General features: G+C 33.5%; 2 protein-coding genes across 2 annotated transcripts; both read right to left on the reverse strand.

Annotated features, from left to right (window-relative positions):
* Positions 1 to 2,233: 2,233 nt before the first annotated feature.
* LOC134700890 (zinc finger protein OZF-like) lies at positions 2,234 to 10,651 on the reverse strand. The gene is made up of 2 exons (XM_063562042.1): positions 10,606 to 10,651; positions 2,234 to 4,640 (listed from the first exon to the last, which is right to left on the reverse strand). Exon 2 carries the CDS (start codon positions 4,589 to 4,591, stop codon positions 3,068 to 3,070), a length of 1,524 nt encoding a protein of 507 aa, XP_063418112.1. The 5' UTR covers positions 4,592 to 4,640; positions 10,606 to 10,651; the 3' UTR covers positions 2,234 to 3,067.
* A 6,290-nt stretch (positions 10,652 to 16,941) lies between these two features.
* Positions 16,942 to 22,546, reverse strand: LOC134700868 (zinc finger protein 664-like). The gene is made up of 3 exons (XM_063562024.1): positions 22,391 to 22,546; positions 18,415 to 19,478; positions 16,942 to 18,168 (listed from the first exon to the last, which is right to left on the reverse strand). The coding sequence occupies exons 2-3, from the start codon at positions 19,442 to 19,444 to the stop codon at positions 17,888 to 17,890; spliced, it is 1,311 nt and encodes a 436-aa protein (XP_063418094.1). The 5' UTR covers positions 19,445 to 19,478; positions 22,391 to 22,546; the 3' UTR covers positions 16,942 to 17,887.
* Positions 22,547 to 22,801: the final 255 nt, after the last annotated feature.

The raw sequence follows: 22,801 nt of genomic DNA on the forward strand, positions 1-22,801 counted from the left end.
ACTTTTATATGTGTTCACTTGTCTCTGTAAGTTATGACTGTCATTGAACCATTGCACACTTACACTACTTTTATATGTGTTCACTTGTGTCTGTAAGTTATGACTGTCATTGAACCATTGCACACTTACACCACTTTTATATGTGTTCACTTGTCTCTGTAAGCTCTGACTGTCATTGAACCATTGCACACGTACACCACTTATATGTGTTCACTTGTCTCTGTAAGTTATGACTGTCATTGAACCATTGCACACTTACACCACTTTTATATGTGTTCACTTGTCTCTGTAAGCTCTGACTGTCATTGAAGCATTGCACACTTACACCACTTTTATATGTGTTCACTTGTGTCTGTAAGTTATGACTGTCATTGAACCATTGCACACTTACACCACTTTTATATGTGTTCACTTGTGTCTGTAAGTTATGATTGTCATTGAACCATTGCACACTTACACCACTTTTATATGTGTTCACTTGTCTCTGTAAGTTATGATTGTCATTGAACCATTGCACACTTACACTACTTTATATGTGTTCACTTGTCTCTGTAAGCTCCGACTGTCATTGAAGCATTGCACACTTACACTACTTTTATATGTGTTCACTTGTCTCTGTAAGCTCTGACTGTCATTGAAGCATTGCACACTTACACCACTTTTATATGTGTTCACTTGTGTCTGTAAGTTATGATTGTCATTGAACCATTGCACACTTACACCACTTTTATATGTGTTCACTTGTCGCTGTAAGTTATGATTGTCATTGAACCATTGCACACTTACACCACTTTTATATGTGTTCACTTGTCTCTGTAAGTTATGATTGTCATTGAACCATTGCACACTTACACTACTTTATATGTGTTCACTTGTCTCTGCAAGCTCTGACTGTCATTGAAGCATTGCACACTTACACTACTTTTATATGTGTTCACTTGTCTCTGTAAGCTCTGACTGTCATTGAAGCATTGCACACTTACACCACTTTTATATGTGTTCACTTGTGTCTGTAAGTTATGATTGTCATTGAACCATTGCACACTTACACCACTTTTATATGTGTTCACTTGTGTCTGTAAGTTATGATTGTCATTGAACCATTGCACACTTACACCACTTTTATATGTGTTCACTTGTCTCTGTAAGTTATGATTGTCATTGAACCATTGCACACTTACAACACTTTTATATGTGTTCACTTGTCTCTGTATTCTCTGACTGTCATTGAACCATTGCACACTTACACTACTTTTATGTTTGTTCACATGAATGTCGTTGTGCTGGGTATTCTTGCGTTTGTTTGTATTGCATTCCTGTCACGTAGCTTTTCTATTTTAGTGATATGTTTAACATTGCACTATACAAATAAGTGGGAGTTTTGACTCTATAGCCATAAAACAAGGTTCAACTCGCCATTTATTTCTTGAAATGTCCTGTATTAAGTCCGGAATATGGCCGTTTTCTACCGTCCGTTTCTAAATATGTAATCGTTTTTTTTTTTGAATTAGTTTATTGTGTCTGCTATTGCTATTTAAGAAAAAATCACTCTTCGTATGAAAAAAATACAGACCAAAACATGAAAAAGAACTTTGACCAATGAACCAATAAAATAAGGTCAATATCAGATGAATCATGCCAAACTGACATGCAACCATTCCATACACCATATATAGTTATCCTGCTGTATACAGTAATTGAGAAACGGACAAAACCACATAACTTTAACCTTGATCACTGGTCCATGAAATGAGGTCGAGGTCGAGTGATTCCTGTCTGGCGAACATGTAAACGTTGCAAAGGAACCCATATACCAAATATAGTTATTCTATTACTCTGAAGAAGTAATAAATCCACATTAAAAAAAAACACTCTTCAGTTTTGAAGCAGTTACTGAACCATGAAAATGAAGTCAATGACATTGAACATGTGACAGATGGATAAGATATGAAGCTTCAAGGTCTTCTACCATCTGAAATATAAAGCTTTATTCAAATAGTTAACGCTGTCGCCTGATAGTAATAGCTGTCAGTCCTATATACTGTGACATTCGACAAAATATGACTTCGTTATGATGAACATGATGAAATTGACGAAACATACACTGATCAATCAAATTATGCTATAACATAGTAAAATACCGGGACGAACTCTCATACACTAAAAAAATTGAAATTAAAATTATAATAATATATAAATTCTTTATTTTATTTATTTATAGAGACTAAACAATTATATTTGTTACAAAATAAATCTCTCTTCTGAGACCACACACACATCACACACAATACATCAAAAACAGACATCATGCTTAATTAATATGTGTCTCATACGTCTATGCAAATTATCACTAGTTTGTGTTCTCATGTGTCGGTAAATAACCACTAGAATGGGTTCTCATGTGTCGGTAAATTATCACTAGTATGTGTTCTCATGTGTCGGTAAATTATCACTAGTATGTATTCTCATGTGTCGGTAAATTATCACTAGTATGTATTCTCATGTGTCGGTAAATTATCACTAGTATGTATTCTCATGTGTCGGTAAATTATCACTGGTATGTGTTCTCATGTATCGGTAAATTATCACTAGTATGTGTTCTCATATATCGGTAAATTATCACTAGTATGTATTCTCATGTGTCGGTAAATTATCACTAGTATGTATTCTCATGTGTCGGTAAATTATCACTAGTATGTGTTCTCATGTGTCGGTTCTCATGTGTCGGTAAATTATCACTAGTATGTGTTCTCATGTGTTGGTAAATTATCACTAGTATGTATTCTCATGTGTCGGTAAATTATCACTAGTATGTATTCTCATGTGTCGGGAAATTATCACTAATACATGTTGTATGTACATGTAAGTTATTACTTATGATTTGACATGCGTCTACGAAAACTATGTCTGATTTATTAGTATGTGTTCTCATGTGTTTTTGTAAATTATCACAAGTATGTGTTATCATGTGTCATATACACCACTGTCTGTGTCATAAAGTCAATTGCATGGTATGGATGTTCATACTTTCTTTTAAACTACTAAATTGACTAAACCCTTTGCCATCTCAAATGTGAGGTTTACATGTTTTACCTGTATGCATTTTCATATGTTTCTTGAAATTACTTAGATCACTAAAGCCTTTCCCACAAAAATCACATTCATGAGGTTTATAACTTGTATGTGTTCTCATGTGAATCTGTAAATTACCATGATGACTAAACCCTTTCCCACAAACATCACATTCATGAGGTTTATCACCTGTATGTGTTCTCTTGTGTCTCTGTAAATTACTTTGCTCACTAAAGCCTTTCCCACATTCATCACATTGATAAGGTTTATCACCTGTATGTATTCTCTTGTGTTTCTGTAAATAACCAAGCTGACTAAACCCTTTACCACACACATCACAGTCATGAGGTTTATCACCTGTATGTGTTATAATGTGTCTCTTTAAAGTACTAAGCTGACGAAATCCTTTACCACATATATCACAGCCATAAGGTTTTTCACCTGTATGTGTTCTCATATGACTCTGTAAACTACTATAACAACTAAACGCTTTAACACATACATCACAGTTGTAAGGTTTATCACCTGTATGAGTTCTCATGTGAGTCTGTAAATTACTAGAACCAGTAAATCCTTTACCACATTCATCACAGTTGTAAGGTTTATCGCCTGTATGAGTTCTCATGTGTCTTTGTAAACTACCATGATGACTAAACCCTTTACCACATACATCACAGTTGTAAGGTTTATCACCTGTATGAGTTCTCATGTGAGTCTGTAAATTACTAGAACCAGTAAATCCTTTACCACATTCATCACAGTTGTAAGGTTTATCACCTGTATGAGTTCTCATGTGTCTCTGTAAATAAGTAAGCTGATTAAACGCTTTACCACATACATCACAGGTATGGGGTTTAACACCTGTATGTATTATTAGGTGCCTCTGAAAACTTCCAGAATGACTAAACCCTTTGCCACATACATCACAGATATATGGTGTATCACCTGTATGTGTTCTCATGTGACTCTGTAAATTAACAAGCTGATTAAACCATTTACCGCATACATCACAGTTATGGGGTTTTATGCCTGTATGTGTTCTTATGTGATGTTTTAAACTACAAAGATAACTAAACTGTTTACCACATACATCACAGCCATGAGGGATATCTCCAGTATGTGTACTCATGTGTGCCTTTAGTTGACTTCCTTGAGAAAATTCACTAGCACAAACATCACATTTATGAGGTTTGTCACCCGTATGTGTTCTAATATGTCTCTTTATATCACTACTTCGACTCAATTTTTTAAAACAAACATCACATTCATTAGATTTTTCACCGGTATGTGTTCTTATATGTTGCTTTAAGTGACTACTTTGACTAAATTCTCTACCACAAACATCACATTTATAAGGTTTGTCACCCGTATGTGTTCTTACATGTCTCTTTAAGTGACTACCTCGAGTAAAATCTCTACCACACACATCACATTTATAACGTGTTTTATCAGCCTGTGTGTTGATGTGTTTCTGTAGAGTACCATTGGTTGTGATTAAATCCTCTTCTCCCTCTAACATCTTATTGATAATGTAATTTTATCTCCGGTATGCAAGTTCTTGTGCGACTCTGTAAGGAACCAAAACAAATTTAGACATATATAAAAACTACTGATACCTTTCTCAATGTTTCTGTCAATTACACATAACATATCTATAAGGACATTCTCTGCATGTTTGTGTTATTCTAATCTATAGCAAACATGTACAAGAAGTATATATAAGTACTAGAACACACCCGTGATATCGCGGGTCCGTGACTGAATTGAAGTATATAACTATGCGTAAGCCTTATTTTAGTATTGGTATTATCATCTGATAAAAGTCGTGCCGATGATTATAAGATACAGTTTCTCTGCTTTCAAATCTTTCTGTTTGAACCCGTCGACCTAGAACTCTTCAATTATTGGTAATATTCAGGTCCTTGAATTGAGTATTTTTTTTCAACAGAATTGTCCAATAAAGTTCAATTTTCAGTTGATTCGCTTTTTATGTCATGCCCGCTAACAAATTGAAAACTGTACCTATACGCCTTATTTCAAGTTAAGTCCAAATTTTTAGTATTCGTATTGTTATCCTAGAAAGTCTTACTAATTAAAAAACTACAATAGGGAACAATTTGACAATGATTGAATTTAGTTGTGTCGACCCTGTGATAATGACCCGTGTTTAAAGCAAAATCAAATACACCATTCGGTGGTGCGATAGTCAGATGCGGAACGTACATATAAGGTTAAAGTAACAGGTGAATATACTAAATTGGTATCGGTATCGGATTCGACCCGGAACTTGTTAATTATTGGCAATATTAATTATCTGGAAAACAAAAGGGTCTGGAGTGGTGTAATTTTTAATCTACACCATTGTACTTTATTAGTTATAAATAAAGTTGAATTCTTTGATTCATCGTTTTAACGTGATGCCGGCTGATAAATTGGACCTCGTAATTTTAGTATTATAGATATATGATGCACTGCATCATTGATGTATACCTCACATTTTTTTTAAGGATGAAATTTGAAAAAAGGCAGGACACGAGTTTTGAGTGAAGAAAAATGTATATTCCTCTCTGGAAAACACAATTATCCCTACATGTATTTAACAAGATTAGAGAAATTCAAGGGAATAATTCAAACGAAACCAAGATTAAATGTAAAATAAATTGCTGTTGTAAATTGAGCCCCATCCCCACCTAAGCTCTGAACGGTAAAGATTGCTTCAATTTATCACTGGGAAGTAAAAATAAATATTACATTTGTTGAGGTTGATTTAACAGCAATTCTAGACAAAGAAGGATAACTCCAATTTTTAAATTGAGATGACTTTACAATGACATCATTTATATTTTTAGAGAAGATATTAGATTCCTGCACCTTGCAAAAGTTATAAATGTAATTTTCTTGACAAGTTTAAAATCATTTTGTGCCTTGAATATCTGAGCATATACATGTATTACATCGATAGATTTATGGAAATGTTCAAGGATAGGATGTATAGAATGTTATGATCAATGCACTTTATTTTGTGTGACATGTTGACGACGACGGACAGACAAAGGTATACAATAATGCGTCCCATAAACAGGCGTATAAAATGCTTCTTTGGGCCCCTTTTTGGCCCTCAATTCCTAAACTGTAAGGACCATAACCCCAAAAATCAATCCCAACCTTCCTTTTGTGGTTATAAACCTTGTGTTTAAAATTCATAGATTTCTTTTTACTTAAAATATAAATATTATTAATAAAATACTGTCGGAAACCAAATGTCTTCAGACAACACTGACCACAATAACGACAAGGACATGAATGGTGTGATACCAATATAATGATACATGTATGAAAACATTCTATATTTTTTTCTGTATTGGTCATTTAGTTAATAAATAAGCCAATGAAAACATACGACACTTCAATTACGTCTAATTTACATACTAATGCAACCTTTAATAATGCACCCGTTACAATGTACTTCAAGGTTTACGGAAACATTTGTGAATACCACATTAAACTTTAAAGGACGCACCAGTTAACCATTTTAACGTCTCCATTAAGTTAACGGGTCTGTTAGTTAACAGATGCTTCATGAATAAGCTCGAAAGACTCATTTTTTTTAGGTCGTGTAAAAATTCATGTATATTCCTGGAAATACATGTACCTTTAAATCCGTATCAATGTAAAAAGCATTGTTTCACTATTGATTTTGTTAACTTTATCATAAGAGGTAATTAAGGAATAGCAGTACTGTAGTTGAAGAGTTGCCACAGTCAATTGTAGATTTGATGGTCGCAAATGCAGTTTTACTGGCGACGCGTAGCGGAGACAGTAAAACGGAGATTTGCGACCGTCAAATCAACAACAATTGACGGTGGCAACTCTTCAACTACAGTACTGTTATTCTGATTCTAATGCATTACAAAAAGAAAAAATATGATAAAACTTGAAACAAGAGGCTCTCAAGAGCCTGAATCGCTCACCTTAATTCTTTTGGTTAAATCTCTCATCAATGATTATTTTGGCTTTTCAATTTATTTAAATGTTCTTTGGATCGTCCTATTTTCTTCAAAAGCCAAAAAAAATAATCATTTTCTCCTATGTTCTATTTTAGCCATAGGAGCTATGTTTCTTGACATACAAGGAAATAAAATATAAAATTTATACTAGATACTCTGAAACTCATTTAGCCTAAGTTTGGCTGAAATTGATACAGCAGTTTCAAAGGAGAAGTCAACATGAAAAAATTGTGAAAAAAGTCTTTAAAGGGCAATAACTCCTTAAGGGGTCAATTGACAATTTTGGTCAAATTGACTTATTTGAAGATCTTACTTTGCTGAACATTATTGCTGTTTACAGTTTATCTCTATCTATAATAATATTCAAGATAATAAACAAAAACAGCAAAATTTCCTTAAAATTATCAATTCAGGGGCAGCAACCCAACAACAGGTTGTCTGATTCACCTGATAAACAAAATTACTTCTTGTCAGATTTGCTCTAAATGCTTTGGTTTTTGAGTTATAAGCCAAAAACTGCATTTGACCCCTATGTTCTATTTTAAGCAATGGCGACAATGTTTGTTGATAGATCAAAACTTTGGATACAATTTATAAACTAGATACCCTAAGGAACATTCAGTAAAAGTTTGGAAGTCTTTGGCCCAGTAGTTTCAGAGGAGAAGATTCTTGAAATAGTTTACGACGACAGACGACGATGGATGACGACAGACGACGCCAAGTGATGGCATAAGCTCACTTGGCCCTATTGCACTATTATATATGCATTATATTATCATGACTATGCTATGCATGATTTTTACTGATATATATTTCTCAAGAAGTGTGAAAATTTTGACAAAGAAATGTTGTACACTCTTTGGTTTGGTGGTTGTCTCTTTGACATATTCCCCATTTCCATTATCAATTTTATTAAAACAAATATGCTCTTGAAATTTCATTGGTTATATTATTAATACACCATACTGCTGATTACTTTCGCGTGTGTAACAATTCACAATTTTCATTGAATAAAGTATACATGCGAAATATTTTGGAAGTTATTATTTTGGCGGATTCATAACTTTAATCATACCTTTGCATGTTCACTTGCGGTATTTAATTCTGAGATTTTATTTTATCCTCGAAAATTTACACCCCGCAAAAACAACCCAGTATCCGGTATATGAAGCGATTAAGAACTCCATTTTGCATTCGCCATGATGACGTCAGCGTATGTAGATATATATGTGCAGTAATACTTGATTAATGAACAGCTGCGCCATAAGCGCATGATATGTCCATTGTCTTGTGTGTGAATTTTTATGCAATAATCAGTAATTATAGTTTCATACATATGGCGTGACAGGTGAGACCCCCCCCCCCTTTTTTTTATAAAAAAATCAATAACTCTAAAATAGAATTTTAAATCATCACCAAAAAGTATACAGATCTTTACATTTATATAACTAAGAAGTGTATTAAGTTGTAAGCAATAATCATAAATTGTTTTTGAGATACGGTGCGAAATGTGACCCTCCCCCCCCCTTTTTTTATATAAAAAAAAACCTCAATATCTCTAAATAAAATTTTCAATCAAAACCAAAAAGTATATAGATCTTTAGCATGTTTAGATTAATAAAACTAAGAAGTTTGTAAGTTTTAAGCAATAATCATAAATGGGTTTTGAGATACAGCGCGACGTGTGAAAAGTTACACCCCTGTTTTAGTTATAAAGTCCCGTATTAAACTCAAAAAGTTTTAATCTTATTGTCATCAAAAAGTATTCAGTTCGTTCAACCATCATAAGAAACAACTATGTTAAGTTTCATGAAATTTGGATGAGTTGTTCTCAAGTTATGATGCGACACATTTTTCCGGACAGACAGATGGTCAAACGGACATTTGTATACCATAATACGTCCAGTCAAAATTTTGACGGGCATATAAAAAACAAACACAGAACTGCCATAACATTACTTTCAATATTGGAATTGCATTTATTTTGTTGATATTTTGATACCTTGCCTAGCTACAAGCTTTTTGTAATAATATATATGTACTTGTTTTTTTTGCTTGGTTCCGTGAAATTACTATTGCACAATCAATTACTGGTAACAAGTAAGAATATAGCGATCTTCTGATGAGACTTTCTTTGTAGTGTTGTTCATATCCTCTCAGATCACCTAGTTACAATCCAGGTTGTGAGTGCGAGTTTTTGTTTTAAACAACTTTTATTTTTCTTAATAGTCAAATTGAGCATGGAAACGGGGAATGTGTCAAAGAGACAACAATCAGACCAAAGAACAGACAACAGCCGAAGGCCACTTATGGGTCTTAAATGCAGCGAGAAACTCCTGCACCCGCAGGCGTGTTTTAGTTTACTTGAACATTTGTAGTGTCCTTTTTCTTATATACATAATAGGTCGATTTTTTTGTTGCCTTTGCTATAGATACTCTAGGGGTACTCCTTGATCTAAGTCGTAAAATTCCTGAATTTGTGTTCACTTTTATTTCAAATACAATAGATCTACATAATAGGACAAACAATAAACAAACAAATAAATATGGAAAGATTTCAGTTTTCGGTTCTGGTCAAACTAACCAATTAATCTATATCTTTAATCAACAATATTGAATCAATTCATTTACCAATAAATGAGTTGAAGTTGAAGATTGTTGTTTGCATCTGCCGCAATGGAGGGGTGAGGGGTAAGCAATTCCGTTCTGATAGCAGGTTAATTGACAAGTTAATTCAGCAGTGGCGGAACCAGAACTTTTCCTAAGGGGAGGCCCCCTGACTGACCTAAAGGGGGGGGGGGGCTCTCCAGTCATGCTTCAGTGATTTCCTATATAATCAACAAAATTTTTACCACGAATAGGGGGGGGGGGGGGGGGACCCCCAGCCCCCCCCCCCCTGGATCCGCCTATGAAATGATGTGGAAAGTGTGTGTTCACAGTTTCAGTATGCAGGTTTAGTTATCTTATGTTGTTCCTCGTAAAGATAACATTTACATAATAGCATTATCGTTGTGTCCCTGATTGCTCTAAAAAAAAACTGGTCCAACACTAGGATCACAAATTAGTAAGTTTCTGTGTATCAGCTTACTACAATTGGTCAGGATTAATTGTATTGTCGGACTATTGGTGTGTCGGACCAATGGGGCGTCGGACCAATAGGGTGTCGGACTAGTGGGGTGTCAGACTAACAGGGTGTCAGAACATCGGGGCTGCCCCTAGATATTTGGACAGAATTTACTTCCGCTAAATGAAAAACATCATCTTGAGTAAACACGGCTGATATTTAAATTTTTTTTTACAAAAAACATGGTGCCACTTTTACGTGACGGCGACTATAAGGTTGCAAATACTGACATACCCTACATGTTTTTACGGTCTCAAAAAAGCAAATGTAAGTCTGTACAAGTGGATACTAGTTTCTTAGTTTTCAAGTTATTTTTAAGTGTCTTACATGTTATACATTTTTTTCACTCCAGTTTATAACCAAAGTATTAACCATGATAACAATATTTGACAGTAATCTTACTTGGTCTAGTTCAGTATTTTTGCGATTTTACTTATACAGGGCAAATATAAGTCGAGGGAATGAGACCATAATTTGTACATGTCCATTGTATGTATGTTCTGTATCTCTCTCCTTTAGTAGGAGCACCACCATGGGTTATGGTGTAAAAAGGAAGATATTTAACACACTGTATCGGTACAGATTTAATGTGAGCATTTGGCATTTGCCTATCCAGTTTCCCAGACTGGCCGTGACGGGTCTTACTACCAGAAAGTTAACCTTCCCCTAAACGGTAAGGTCCACCTCTGACAGGAGCACCACCGGTAGCAAGTAGTTTCGTAGCTTAGACAATTCGTACCTCTGCCATTTTTTACCAAAATTTCCATTTCGTATTTAAGATTAACCATATCGTCATGCGCGTAGCTACGTTTACGTCAAAACGCCCGGGCGTACACTTAAATTTTGAAAATAAAACAAATAATGGAGATAGAAAAAGAAAAACTGGTCAAAAGCACATCAGCCTTGTGCTTCTTTTTTTTAATGGATTGTAATTTGAATAAAAAAGGACAAAATTTACTCAAATAGATCATTTAATATATTTGTTCGAACCTGTTGTAAAAGTCTGAATCTACTATGAATTCTACGTAATCAGGGGCGGATTTAGGCGGGGGCGTGGCGGGCGTGCGCCCCCCCTAAAATTTGCAAAGCATGGGTTAACTTCAACATATTTAAGTATCAGAAGAGACCATTCAATCTTTTTTAACATTCAAAGTATATAAAACAGTCAGTTTAAACAGTTTAACAGAATCAACGTGATTACTAATCAACTGACCTACGCTTTATTAAAGTCCTATAAATAATTTCAAAGGAAGGTGTCAAACGCGGAGCTGCGTTTGATGACAAATACAATAAATAGGTTTTTAGCAAATAAAGTAAAAACAAATGTTACATTGTATTTGCGGTTTTTATAAACAATTTGTTTGATAATCGAAGTTCCAAAACATCCCTTACTCACTTTCACAATTTCATCATGACATGGTCAAACAGTCGGCAGGTGAGATTCTTTTATAATATCCGTAATGAAAGATAGAAATACGGTTTCAAGCGAAAGGTTAGTTTATTAATTTGTATCTCTGTGTCTATATTTATTTCTCACTTGCATCCTAAATATTCAGCCGAATTTTGTACCGTATAACTGTATGCTTGGGATCCCAAGAAAATAAATATAACTGCGTAAATGCATCTCATTCTGATTTTAGTTGTTTGTGGCGAACACAGTTAAGTCTGGCACGACCTCCGAAAATCAAAAAAGTAAAAAACAGATAGCATGAAAGGTCAATTAAAAATCGCTGGTAAAAGTAGAACTTTTCGTTTGAAAAATATATTAGTCAGGTGAGCAATTGTGATCTGTCTCGTCTCACTTTGCGTCCTTCTGTCCGTCCGTCTATCTGTAGATTGTTGTCAGGTGTGGATTAAGGCGGTTTCAGCTTGAAACTTTAATTCCTCGCGAATGTTAACAGACAATAGTTCGAGATATCTACAGTTCACCCCTTTAGAAGAATATTTCAATAATTTTACCTAAAAAAACTTCCAAAAAATTTTCGCCTCGCTCCGCTCGGCGATAATTTAATTTGCGCCCCCCCTAACTGGAAATCCTGGATCCGCCCCTGGTAATTCATGTTTAAAGCAATTCACTATCTGCTCAGATTCGATATGCTGTTTGTATTTTTGTCGCGCCCGTGATTTATGTCCCAAAAGCGAGACAATTAAGGGGCGTCAATATTTAGGTTCCAAATGTGCATGGATATAGTCTTAGTCTTTTGAAAGACCCTCCGTGAAATTTTACAAAAGTTTGACAGAAACTGTTTATGATCAAAAGAGTATTCAGAGCAATATAATAATGCAACTTTATCTTTAATATTCAGGCATTTTAAGGATAAAATGTATTTCTTTCTGCACTTAATAAGTGGTCGCAGTTCGGGCTTTCATTTTGTTATTTCTCTATTACATGTACATAACCTACTTGTAGAACCTTCACCGAGTTTTGACTAATGTTGACTAATTGTCTAAAGCTAAAATTCAAAAAGCATTTGTTTTCGTTCACTTTTCTGTTCTTTTCCGATAGACAGATAGCCGGACTCTTCTTTACGCACTATGTTGTTTTACATGCTCAATTTATAAACCTTAATAGATTGTGGTGAAATATTCCAGATCAAGAAAAAAATATCAAAGAAAATTTTAGTTTTTTTTTTTAAATCCCTTTAACATGATTAAAGGAATGAGAAATTTATTCACTTTTTGTGGGAAGAAATCATAGGTGTTCTAGATTTTTTTTTTATATTACACCTCTGAGAAATATTTTGTTTGAGTGTTCATTAAAAGGTGCTTTTGTCGAGTGTTTGCTCATTCACGGCACCCTTTAAACTTATTTAAAAGTAAGATTACATGGTTTGGACGTTTTCTCTAAAACCAATGACCATGAGGCTAGCTACCAGTTTAACACGATGAATAAGTTAACACATAAGAAAATTTAACTACAACGTTAACAAACAAACCTTTTAGATTCAAAAGTATGTTTCCATGAATGATATTTTACTGACAGGAATCATTACGGTAACTCATTCTCGATAGCTCTCCGGGGGGGGGGGGGGGACTTCGTCCCTTTCCAACCCACTACAAGCAGGTGCTTTAACATTGAGCGGTTGGTACCCCTCATATCGCTCGCCAAGGTTCGGGCGTACACGTAAAAATGACCCAGCTACGCCACTGGCATTGCTGAAGACCCATTGGTGACTATCGTCTGTGTTCTATTCTTAGATCCGGTTGTCTCTTTCACACATTCCTCGTTTCCATTCTCAAGTTTATTTTATTAAATACCGACTTTGAATAAAACTTAATTGCTTGAACCATTGAATTTCCACATAACATTTATATATGTTTAAATGTTGTTATTGACTTATTGAACATTTACACAACATTTACACAACATTTACAGCCAAAGGTCTTTTGTAAGCTGTTACAGTAGTTGGCCCATTTATTATGAGATTTTAGCCAAGAAAAGAGCTCTCTCTACCTTCGAAGCCGTAGATAATATGTATACCACATGTATTAAGTTTATCACAAGTATGTGCTGTTTCACCGCTACTCTGGGTTAGCAGGAAGGTTGAGCGTTCAGAAACAATACTATCCACGGTATATTCTATACAAGTATGTCAAAGATCGGACCCTTTTTCCCGTGTGCATGGGTTAAATGGGGTTTGCTCATTGTTGAGGCTGTGTGTTAACTTTTATATATTTTTTTTTCGCTGTAATGTCTGACGGTCGACGTCACAACACGTGCAATCGCTGTGTGTACTCTCACGTGACTAAAAGTTTTCTATAAAACCTAAATTCTTAATTACACACCTATTTTAAAAACACCGGTAGTTTAAATCCAAAATGCATTTGACTTAAATCTTAATTGACTAGGTGTGTCTTTTTTCTGCCGAAAGTTGTTGACTTGGTTTATTCCGGGAATACCGGCTTCTTCAACCAATAACAGAGTACACATGCTGAAATAATAAATTCATATTGAAAGTCTGCAACATGAAAGCTTTACCACAAGTATCACATACGCATAACATTATCAATATTCTATGATGATTAGGTCATGGTCAAATGACCCAGGCAAGACAGACATGTTAACCTCACAAGCATTCAATGCTTATAGTATCTCATAGACTGACAAAAGTACGAAAATGTATCATTGAAAATAAGGTCACGGTCAGACAATACCATTACATCAAGAATTTAAAAAACATACCGAAACACTATGAACATACAAACTTAACACTGACCAATAATTAAACCTTGGAAATGAGGTCAAGGTCAGATGATACTGGCTAGAACTATACGTATACCTAACAATCATCTTATACATTAAATATAGTTGACCTATAATACTAAAAGTACTTAAAAAGAAGACAAAAACTTAAAATTTAACAATTAAACATGAAAATAAGGTCAAGGTCATGTGATACTGGTTAGAACTACTTGGTTGTTTGCTTTACAAACATTCAATACACCAATTATAGTTGAACTGTTGATTATAGTACTTAAAAAACCCAAGACCTATTAACCTAGCCTTCTTTTTTATTTTTATCTCGCATATATTCCCGACAAGTCATCATGGTCATTGTCATATTACAATAATGATGAACTCTCAAACATTCATGACATTGTTATATCACTATTCATGTTTTAATTTAGATAAATTCACAGATGAACTTGTATAAAAAAGATCCTTAAACAAAAAAATAACATTCATTTGGTAAACAATATGTCATGTATGAAATTACAATTAAACTCTTACAAATATGTATAAAACATGTAAATCATTTAGAATGCTTTTGAAGGGTTAAAAAAAAATTTAAAAAAAAAATTCACTACAAACATCAATATCTCTATGTCATGTATGTGTTCTTTTATATCTCTATCTCTATGTATATGTTCTCACATATCTCTAATCTCTATGTATGTGTTCTAATATATCTCTCATCTCTATGAATGTGTTCTTATACATCTTTATCTTAATGTGTTCTTTTACATCACTATCTCTATATGTTCGTATACGTCTTGACCTCTATGCATATTTTCTTATATATTTCTATCTCTATGTGTTCCTATACATCTCTATCTCTATATGTTCTTATACATCACTATCTCTGTATGTTCTTATATATCTCTATCTTTATGTATGTGTTCTAATATATCTCTAATCTCTATGTATGTGTTCTTATACATCTCTATCTTAGTGTGTTCTTTTACACCACTATCTCTACGTGTTCTTATACATCACTATTTTTATGTGTTCTTATACATCTCTGTATGAATCATCATTTCAAATAATGTTTCCCCAATTATTTAAACCTCACAGTATATGTTTTTATGCGTCTGTCGTGGACTGTTTTCATTTTCATACAACCCTTTTCTAAATACATTACATATATAAGGTTTAATAGTTATTTCCAGTATGCGTTCGCTGCAAGTCTGAATTCATGAAATTTAGCACGAAATTAAACTTGCCTTGATTTGACTAGTATTTATTCTTGTGTGTCTATGTAAATATCATTCACATTGAACCGCAACGACAGACATATCATCATGCTCACTGTGATATGCTTTATAACCTGTATGTGTTCTCATGTGTTTCTTTAAATTACCTTGCTGACTAAACTGTTTGTCACATACATCACAGTCATAAGGTTTATCCCCTATATGTGTTCTATTATGAGTCTGTAAATTACCCAGGTGACTAAACCCTTTATTACATACATCACAATAAAGTTTCTCCCCTGTATGTGTTTTGGAATTACTTTGTAAAGGACTAGGTTGACTAAACCCTTTACCACATACATCGCAGTCATAAGATTTATCACCTGACTCCCATACACATAATATATGAGACATATTGCATATAGTATATATAAGAAAAACAGATAAAAGCACAAAAACTTAACTATAACCACTGAACAATGAAAATGAGGTCAAGGTCAGATGACACCTGCCAGTTGGACATGTTCACCTTACAGTCCTTCCACACACCGAATTTACTCGACCTATTGCTCATAGTATCTGGAATATGGACTTGACCATCAAAACATAACCTTGTTCACTGATCCGTGAAATGAGGTCGAGGTCAAGTGAAAACTGACCTTGTTAGGAACGCACATACCAAATATAGTTATCTTATTACTTATAATAATAGCCTATTTATTCGGGAATTAAACATTGCAAAAAATCTTAACTTTTTTTCAAGTAGTCACTGAACCATGAAAATGAGGTCAAGGACATTGTACATGTGACTGACAGAAACTTCGTAACATGAGGCATCCATATACAAAGTATGAAGCATCCAGGTCTTCCACCTTCTAAAATACAAAAGCTTTTAAAAAGTAAGCTAACCCTGCCGCCTTCACCGTAGCCGCCGCCGACGGATCACTATCCCTATGTCGAGCTTTCTGCGACAAAAGTCGCAGGCTCGACAAGTAGACAAAAACTTTAAATTTAACAGTTCAATAAAGCATGAAAATAAGGTCAAGGTCATGTGATACTGGTTAGAACTTCTTGGTTGAATACGCTACAATCACTCAAAACACCAATTATAATTGACCTGTTGGTTATAATACTTGAAAAAAATAAACCAAAACACAAAAAAATACTAAATTTCAAAATGCAAGTTTAAATTAATATTAAGACCTTTAATAATATTTTTTTTTATATATTATTATATGCCATTTTACATGTTTTATGGCCTTTTATAGCTGACTATGCTGTATGGGTTTTGCTCATGCTTGAAGATTGTACGATGACTAGTCTATGATATTTTATTTCTGTGTCATTTGGTCTCTTTTGCCTATCGGAGAGTAGTTGCATTTGCAATCATACCACATTTTCTTCTTTTTATTTTTATCTCACAAACATTCATGTCATGTCACAATTAATGTTTTAACATAGTTTAATACCCGGATGAACTATCATACATTCATGACATTGTCATATCATAATTAATGTTTTAATATCGAAACATTCATATATGAACTTTCATGGATGTGATCGACCTTAAACAAAGAATATTTAACATTCATTTGGTAAACAATATGTAAATACAATTCAACTTTAACCTTTGCATTATCATGATTATAAAATATTTATACATGTAAATCTCCTGAGCCCATTTATAGGGTTGGATTCAATAGAATTCATCCACCACAGAAATCACATTATCTCTATGTGTTCTTATACATCTCTATGTGCTTATACATCTCTATGTGTTCTTATATATCTCTATGAGTCATCACTTTCAAATAATGTTTGGCCCATGATATTTAAACCTCACATAGGTATATGTTTGTATGCGTCTGTCAGTTTCCGTTTTTATATAACCTTCTTCTAAACACCTCACATATATATAATAAGGTTTAATAGTTATTTCCAGCATGTCAAGTATATAATTATGTCTTTTTAGCGCGTTTCTTCATGTGTTCTTCTGAAAACAACTTTTAATACGTAATACACGGTATATACACACGATACATTATATATGATGTTTGTCAAAAAAATGTGTTTGCTGCAAGTCGGTATTCAGTATTAACTTCAATTAATTATAAAATTAGATTTGCCTTAATTTGACTAGAATAAGTTCTTGATTGTTTATGTAAATATCACTAACACTGAACCTCAATCCCATAAATCTCATCATGCTCATTGTGAGCTTATCCTGTTTAATCTGCTTTATCCTCAGTATGTATTCTAGTGTGTCTCTTCAACTACCAAGGTGATTTAACCCTTTACCAGATACACCACAGTCATAAGGTTTATCACCTGTATGTGTTCTCATGTGAGTCTTTAAACTACCAGACTGACTAAACCCTTTACCACATACATCACAGTCATAAGGTTTATGAACTGTATGCATTCTCATGTAAATCTTTAAATTACTTTGTTGACTAAACCCTTTACCATATACACCGCAGTCATAAGGTTTATAGCCTGTGTAGTTACATGCGTTCTCATGCGAGCCTGTATTTGCTTTATCCTCATTATGTTATGTATGTATTCTTGTGTGTCTTTTCAAACTACCAAGGTGATTTAACCCTTTACCACATATCACAGACATAAGATTTCTCCCCTGTATGTTCTCTAAAGCATTTTGTAAAGTAATGTTGTAAACTAATAGGATGTTTAAACCCTTTACCACATAAATCAGTCATGAAGTTTATCACATGTTCATGTATGTGTTCTCATGTGTCTCTTTAAAGTACTATGATGACCAAACTTTTTACCACATACATTTAATACAGTCGTGAGGTTTATAACCTGTATGTGTTCTTGTATGGATTTGTAAATTACTAGGTTGACTAAACTTTTTACCGCATACATCACATTCATGAGGTTTATCACCTGTATGTGTTCTCATGTGAATTTTTAAATAACCGGGCAGACTAAACCGTTTACCACATACATCACAGTCATAAGGTTTTTCACCTGTATGTATTCTCATGTGAATCTGTAAACTACCAGACTGACTAAACCCTTTACCACATACATCACATTCATGAGGTTTATCTCCTGTATGTGTTCTCATGTGAATCTGTAAATAACGAGGCTGACTAAACCCTTTACCACATACATCGCAATCATGAACATGTTGAGGTTTCTCACCTGTGTGTATTCTTATGTGGCTTTGTAAATTACTAGGACGACTAAATCCTTTACCACATACATCACAGTCATAAGGTTTTTCACCTGTATGTATTCTCATGTGAATCTGTAAACTACCAGACTGACTAAACCCTTTTCCACATACATCGCAGATGTAAGGTTTATCTCCAGTATGTGTTTTTACGTGTCTCTTCAAGTCACTACTCTGGCCAAATTCTCTAGGACAAACAACACATTTATGAAGTTTTTTGCCAGTATGTGTTTTCACGTGTCTTTTCAAGTCACTACTCTGGCCAAATTCTCTAGGACAAACAACACATTTATGAGGTGTTTTGCCAGTATGTGTTTTCACGTGTCTTTTCAAGTCACTACTCTGGCCAAATTCTCTAGGACAAACAACACATTTAAGAAGTTTTTTGCCAGTATGTGTTTTCACGTGTCTTTTCAAGTCACTACTCTGGCCAAATTCTTTAGGACAAACAACACATTTATGAAGTTTTTTGCCAGTATGTGTTTTCACATGTCTCTTCAAATGACTATTTTTACAAAACTCTCTGCCAGAAACATCACAGTTTTGAAGTGTACCAGTCTGTGTTCTTATGTGTCTCTGTTGTGTGCCATTGATTGTGACGACATCTGCTACATGTACCTCATACATCCTTTTTAATGTGCGTGTATGATCTTGTATGGTCCTGTAAGGAACAAAATAATAAAATAAAGACATTTATACATCTTTTGATTCTTTCCCCAAAATTTCACAAAAGTCATACAACCTGCATCACCTGACAACATACTATTTATTTTGACATTCTCTGCATTTATGCATCTGCTTATTTTGGGTTATTTAATTCCATACTTTGTACAACATGTACAAGAATTATTCTTAGGTCCTAGACCATGTAGACCACAATTAATTTGTAGTGCATTTCTTATAGAACATAATTGTGTGAAAATTTTTAAAAATCCAACCTGCGCTTTCACAATGAAATTTTTACTGTCTCAATGAGTGTGTTGTACTAAACTACTTTTGAGACAAAATTATAGAAACTTCATCATCTCTTACTCAAAATATGGACAATTTTATGTTTAGGGCGTTTAGAAATCTTTTGACAGCTTCTGAAGTGCTAATTTTCAACCTTTTTCAGCTGGACCAAATCACTACTTTCCTTTAAAATTCCGGACCCATTTTTTTTACAGTGTAAATTCATTAATGTGTGCACCTCACATTTTCTTTATTCACAAGAGTTTTAAGAAAGTTGATAAATGTTAATCTTATTTAAAAGGTGGTACTTTTACCTACAAAATTATACATCTGTATTCAATGGGTGGTCGGACCAAATGGTGTTGAAACTAATGGGGTGTTGGACTATTGGGGTGTGACGGTGTCTGAATATAGAGAGACCCTATTTGTGGTGCTGTGTACATGGTGTTTTCATATAATGGACCTGACGAGTTAAGGGGTTTCTCATTGTTGAAGTTCATAAAATTGCCTACATAATGATATACATCTACTTCATCTGAACGTTGATGGATGTAGTCTCATAATAAATTTTGCAATCATTAGGAATGCAAGACATAACCTATACATGTACAAATGTATCTAAGATCTCAAAAAAGTAAATGTAAGTCTAGCCCAAGACCACAATTAATGACCCCGCTCGAATATAGTTCCTTTTAATTAGAGTGTATTTTTCCTTAATTTTTTTTCTTTCCTTTCCTCTCTCATTCCTAAAATCTGTTTAAGTGGAAATGAAAGAAGAGAGGTCAAATAAATTTTTGGATGTTGTATTTTAACTGATTTTGATATGGAATGAGTGATTAGGCCAAGTGCAAAAAAGTGATATTTACAGTTTTCAGAACATCTCTTGACTTGTCAATAGGGGCAGAGACATATAATACAATACATTGTATTATATGTCTCTGATAGGGGTATGGATGTGTATTGGCTAAATTTGTAAAAGTGATTGCTTCAATCTTTCTGAATTTTGGATATATATTTGGACTAGGACAATACATTACACACACAAAAAATTTGACAAAAGTGCATGGTGCAATTGTTTTAGTGATACAAAAGGTTATAAAGTATGGCAAGTCGTTGTGGAATTTATTCCTTATTTATTAATATTAAAAAATGATTTATTAATATTTATAAATGATTTTTTAATATTAAAAAATGATTTTTTAATATTAATAAATCGAATTTTGAATATTAAATAATACACTGATTTTTTAATATTAATAAATGAATATTTAATATTAAAAATTCATTTATTAATATTAAAAAATCATTTTTTAATATTAAATATTCAGTCTGATTTTTTAATATTAACAAATGATTTTTTAATATTAAATAATACGCTGATTTTTTAATATTAAAAAATCAACATCAGTGTAACCTTAGCGTTTAATTATAATATAAGGCAAATCAATCATTATCTGTCAAACGCTTTAATGATGATTATTAGACAAGTCGGTCCGTAGAAATTTTGGAGACTAATCTATGTTAAGTTAACTCGGACCATCTTATATCGACCCTGACAAGTATTTTAGGAAAGATTGAACTATTTAATGATTATAAACTATTAAATATTAAATGATTTATTTAATTTTCTTTTAATAGTTTCTGAACTTGCCAAAATAAAAGCGTTTTAGGGACAAAACAAATTGACAATGACCGATATTTGGCAAACATACCACAGTACTGTGGTTAAATATTCTGCATTGCCCCTATCAGAGCTTTGAAAAGATCTATTCATATCAATATTTAAGTTCATGAACAAATCAAAATATAATTAATGTCACATTCAAGTGTACCACTGACTAAATTCTCGTTCAATTTATTTACTTGGGTCGACAATTCGACATAAGCGATTAAAAAAATTTATATATCATGTATACACTAGTAAGCATTAGTGAATGGAGTATTGGATATAATAATATGTCATCATACGTTGTATCTCCCTTTATATAGAAAATATAACTAGAACTTCCGTTCAGATCATTTCGCTTCTATCAACAAATGCTAGAATAAACCCGCTCAACTTAGTTATAAGTAAATGAGCTGTATTAGACCGTTGTTTTTCCCGTTTGAATGGTTTTACACTTGTAATTTTGGGGCCCTTTATAGCTTGTTGTTCGGTGTGAGCCAAGGCTCCGTGTTGAAGGCCGTACTTTAACCTATAATGGTTTACTTTTTAAATTGTTATTTGGATGGAGAGTTGTCTCATTGGCACTCACACCACATCTTCCTATATCTATGTAACGACAAATTATTCGCCAAAATTTATTAATATTAAATATTCGATTTATTAATATTAAAAAATAATATTTAGTATTAATAAATGATTTTTTAATATTTATAAATAGGGAATAAATTCCAAAACGGCTTGCCATAATAAAGAACTGATCTTCCTATATCTATGATAGAGGAATTAAATGTGGTCTGTGGCCGTCTCCCGGCGTCTGTACAAGTGGATACTAGTTTCTTAGTTTTCGGGTAATTTTAAGTGTTTTACATGTAATCAGAGACATATCATACAATACATGTATTATATGTCCCTGATGTATTACATTTGTTCACTCCAGTTTATAACAGTAAACTTACTTGGTCTAGTTATTTTTGCGATTTTACTTATACAGGGCCAATATAAGTCGAGGGAATGAGACCAACGTACGTTATCATTCTTTGTACATGTCCATTACCTAAACGGTAAGGTCCGCCTCTGGCAGGAGCACTACCGGTAGCAAGTGGTTTCGTACCTTGGATATTTCGTACCTCTGCCATTTTGTACCCCAAATTCGAAGTTCCATTTCGTATCTAAGATTAACCATATCGTAACCATGATAAAAAAAACAACACCAACCATTTCGTACCATATCAACCAAATTCATCAATTTACCATTTCGTACCCCTGGACTGTATACATGTTTACTATTTCGTATCATGTATTTGTAGAAGTTCCAACTATTTTTAAGATATAAAACATTTTTAATTTTTATTTTTAACATATAACAT

Source organism: Mytilus trossulus, unplaced genomic scaffold (assembly GCF_036588685.1).
Source record: "Mytilus trossulus isolate FHL-02 unplaced genomic scaffold, PNRI_Mtr1.1.1.hap1 h1tg000187l__unscaffolded, whole genome shotgun sequence".
Taxonomy (NCBI): Eukaryota; Metazoa; Mollusca; class Bivalvia; order Mytilida; family Mytilidae; genus Mytilus; species Mytilus trossulus.

Excerpts from the sequence above, each read along its gene's own strand:
- LOC134700890 (XM_063562042.1), bottom strand. The coding sequence starts at position 4,591 with ATGTTAGAGGGAGAAGAGGATTTAATCACAACCAATGGTACTCTACAG.
- LOC134700868 (XM_063562024.1), bottom strand. The coding sequence starts at position 19,444 with ATGTATGAGGTACATGTAGCAGATGTCGTCACAATCAATGGCACACAA. Across the intron at positions 18,169-18,414 it reads ACCTCACGACTGTATTAAAT|ATAATGAGGATAAAGCAAAT; the intron begins GTATGTGGTAAA and ends TACATACATAAC.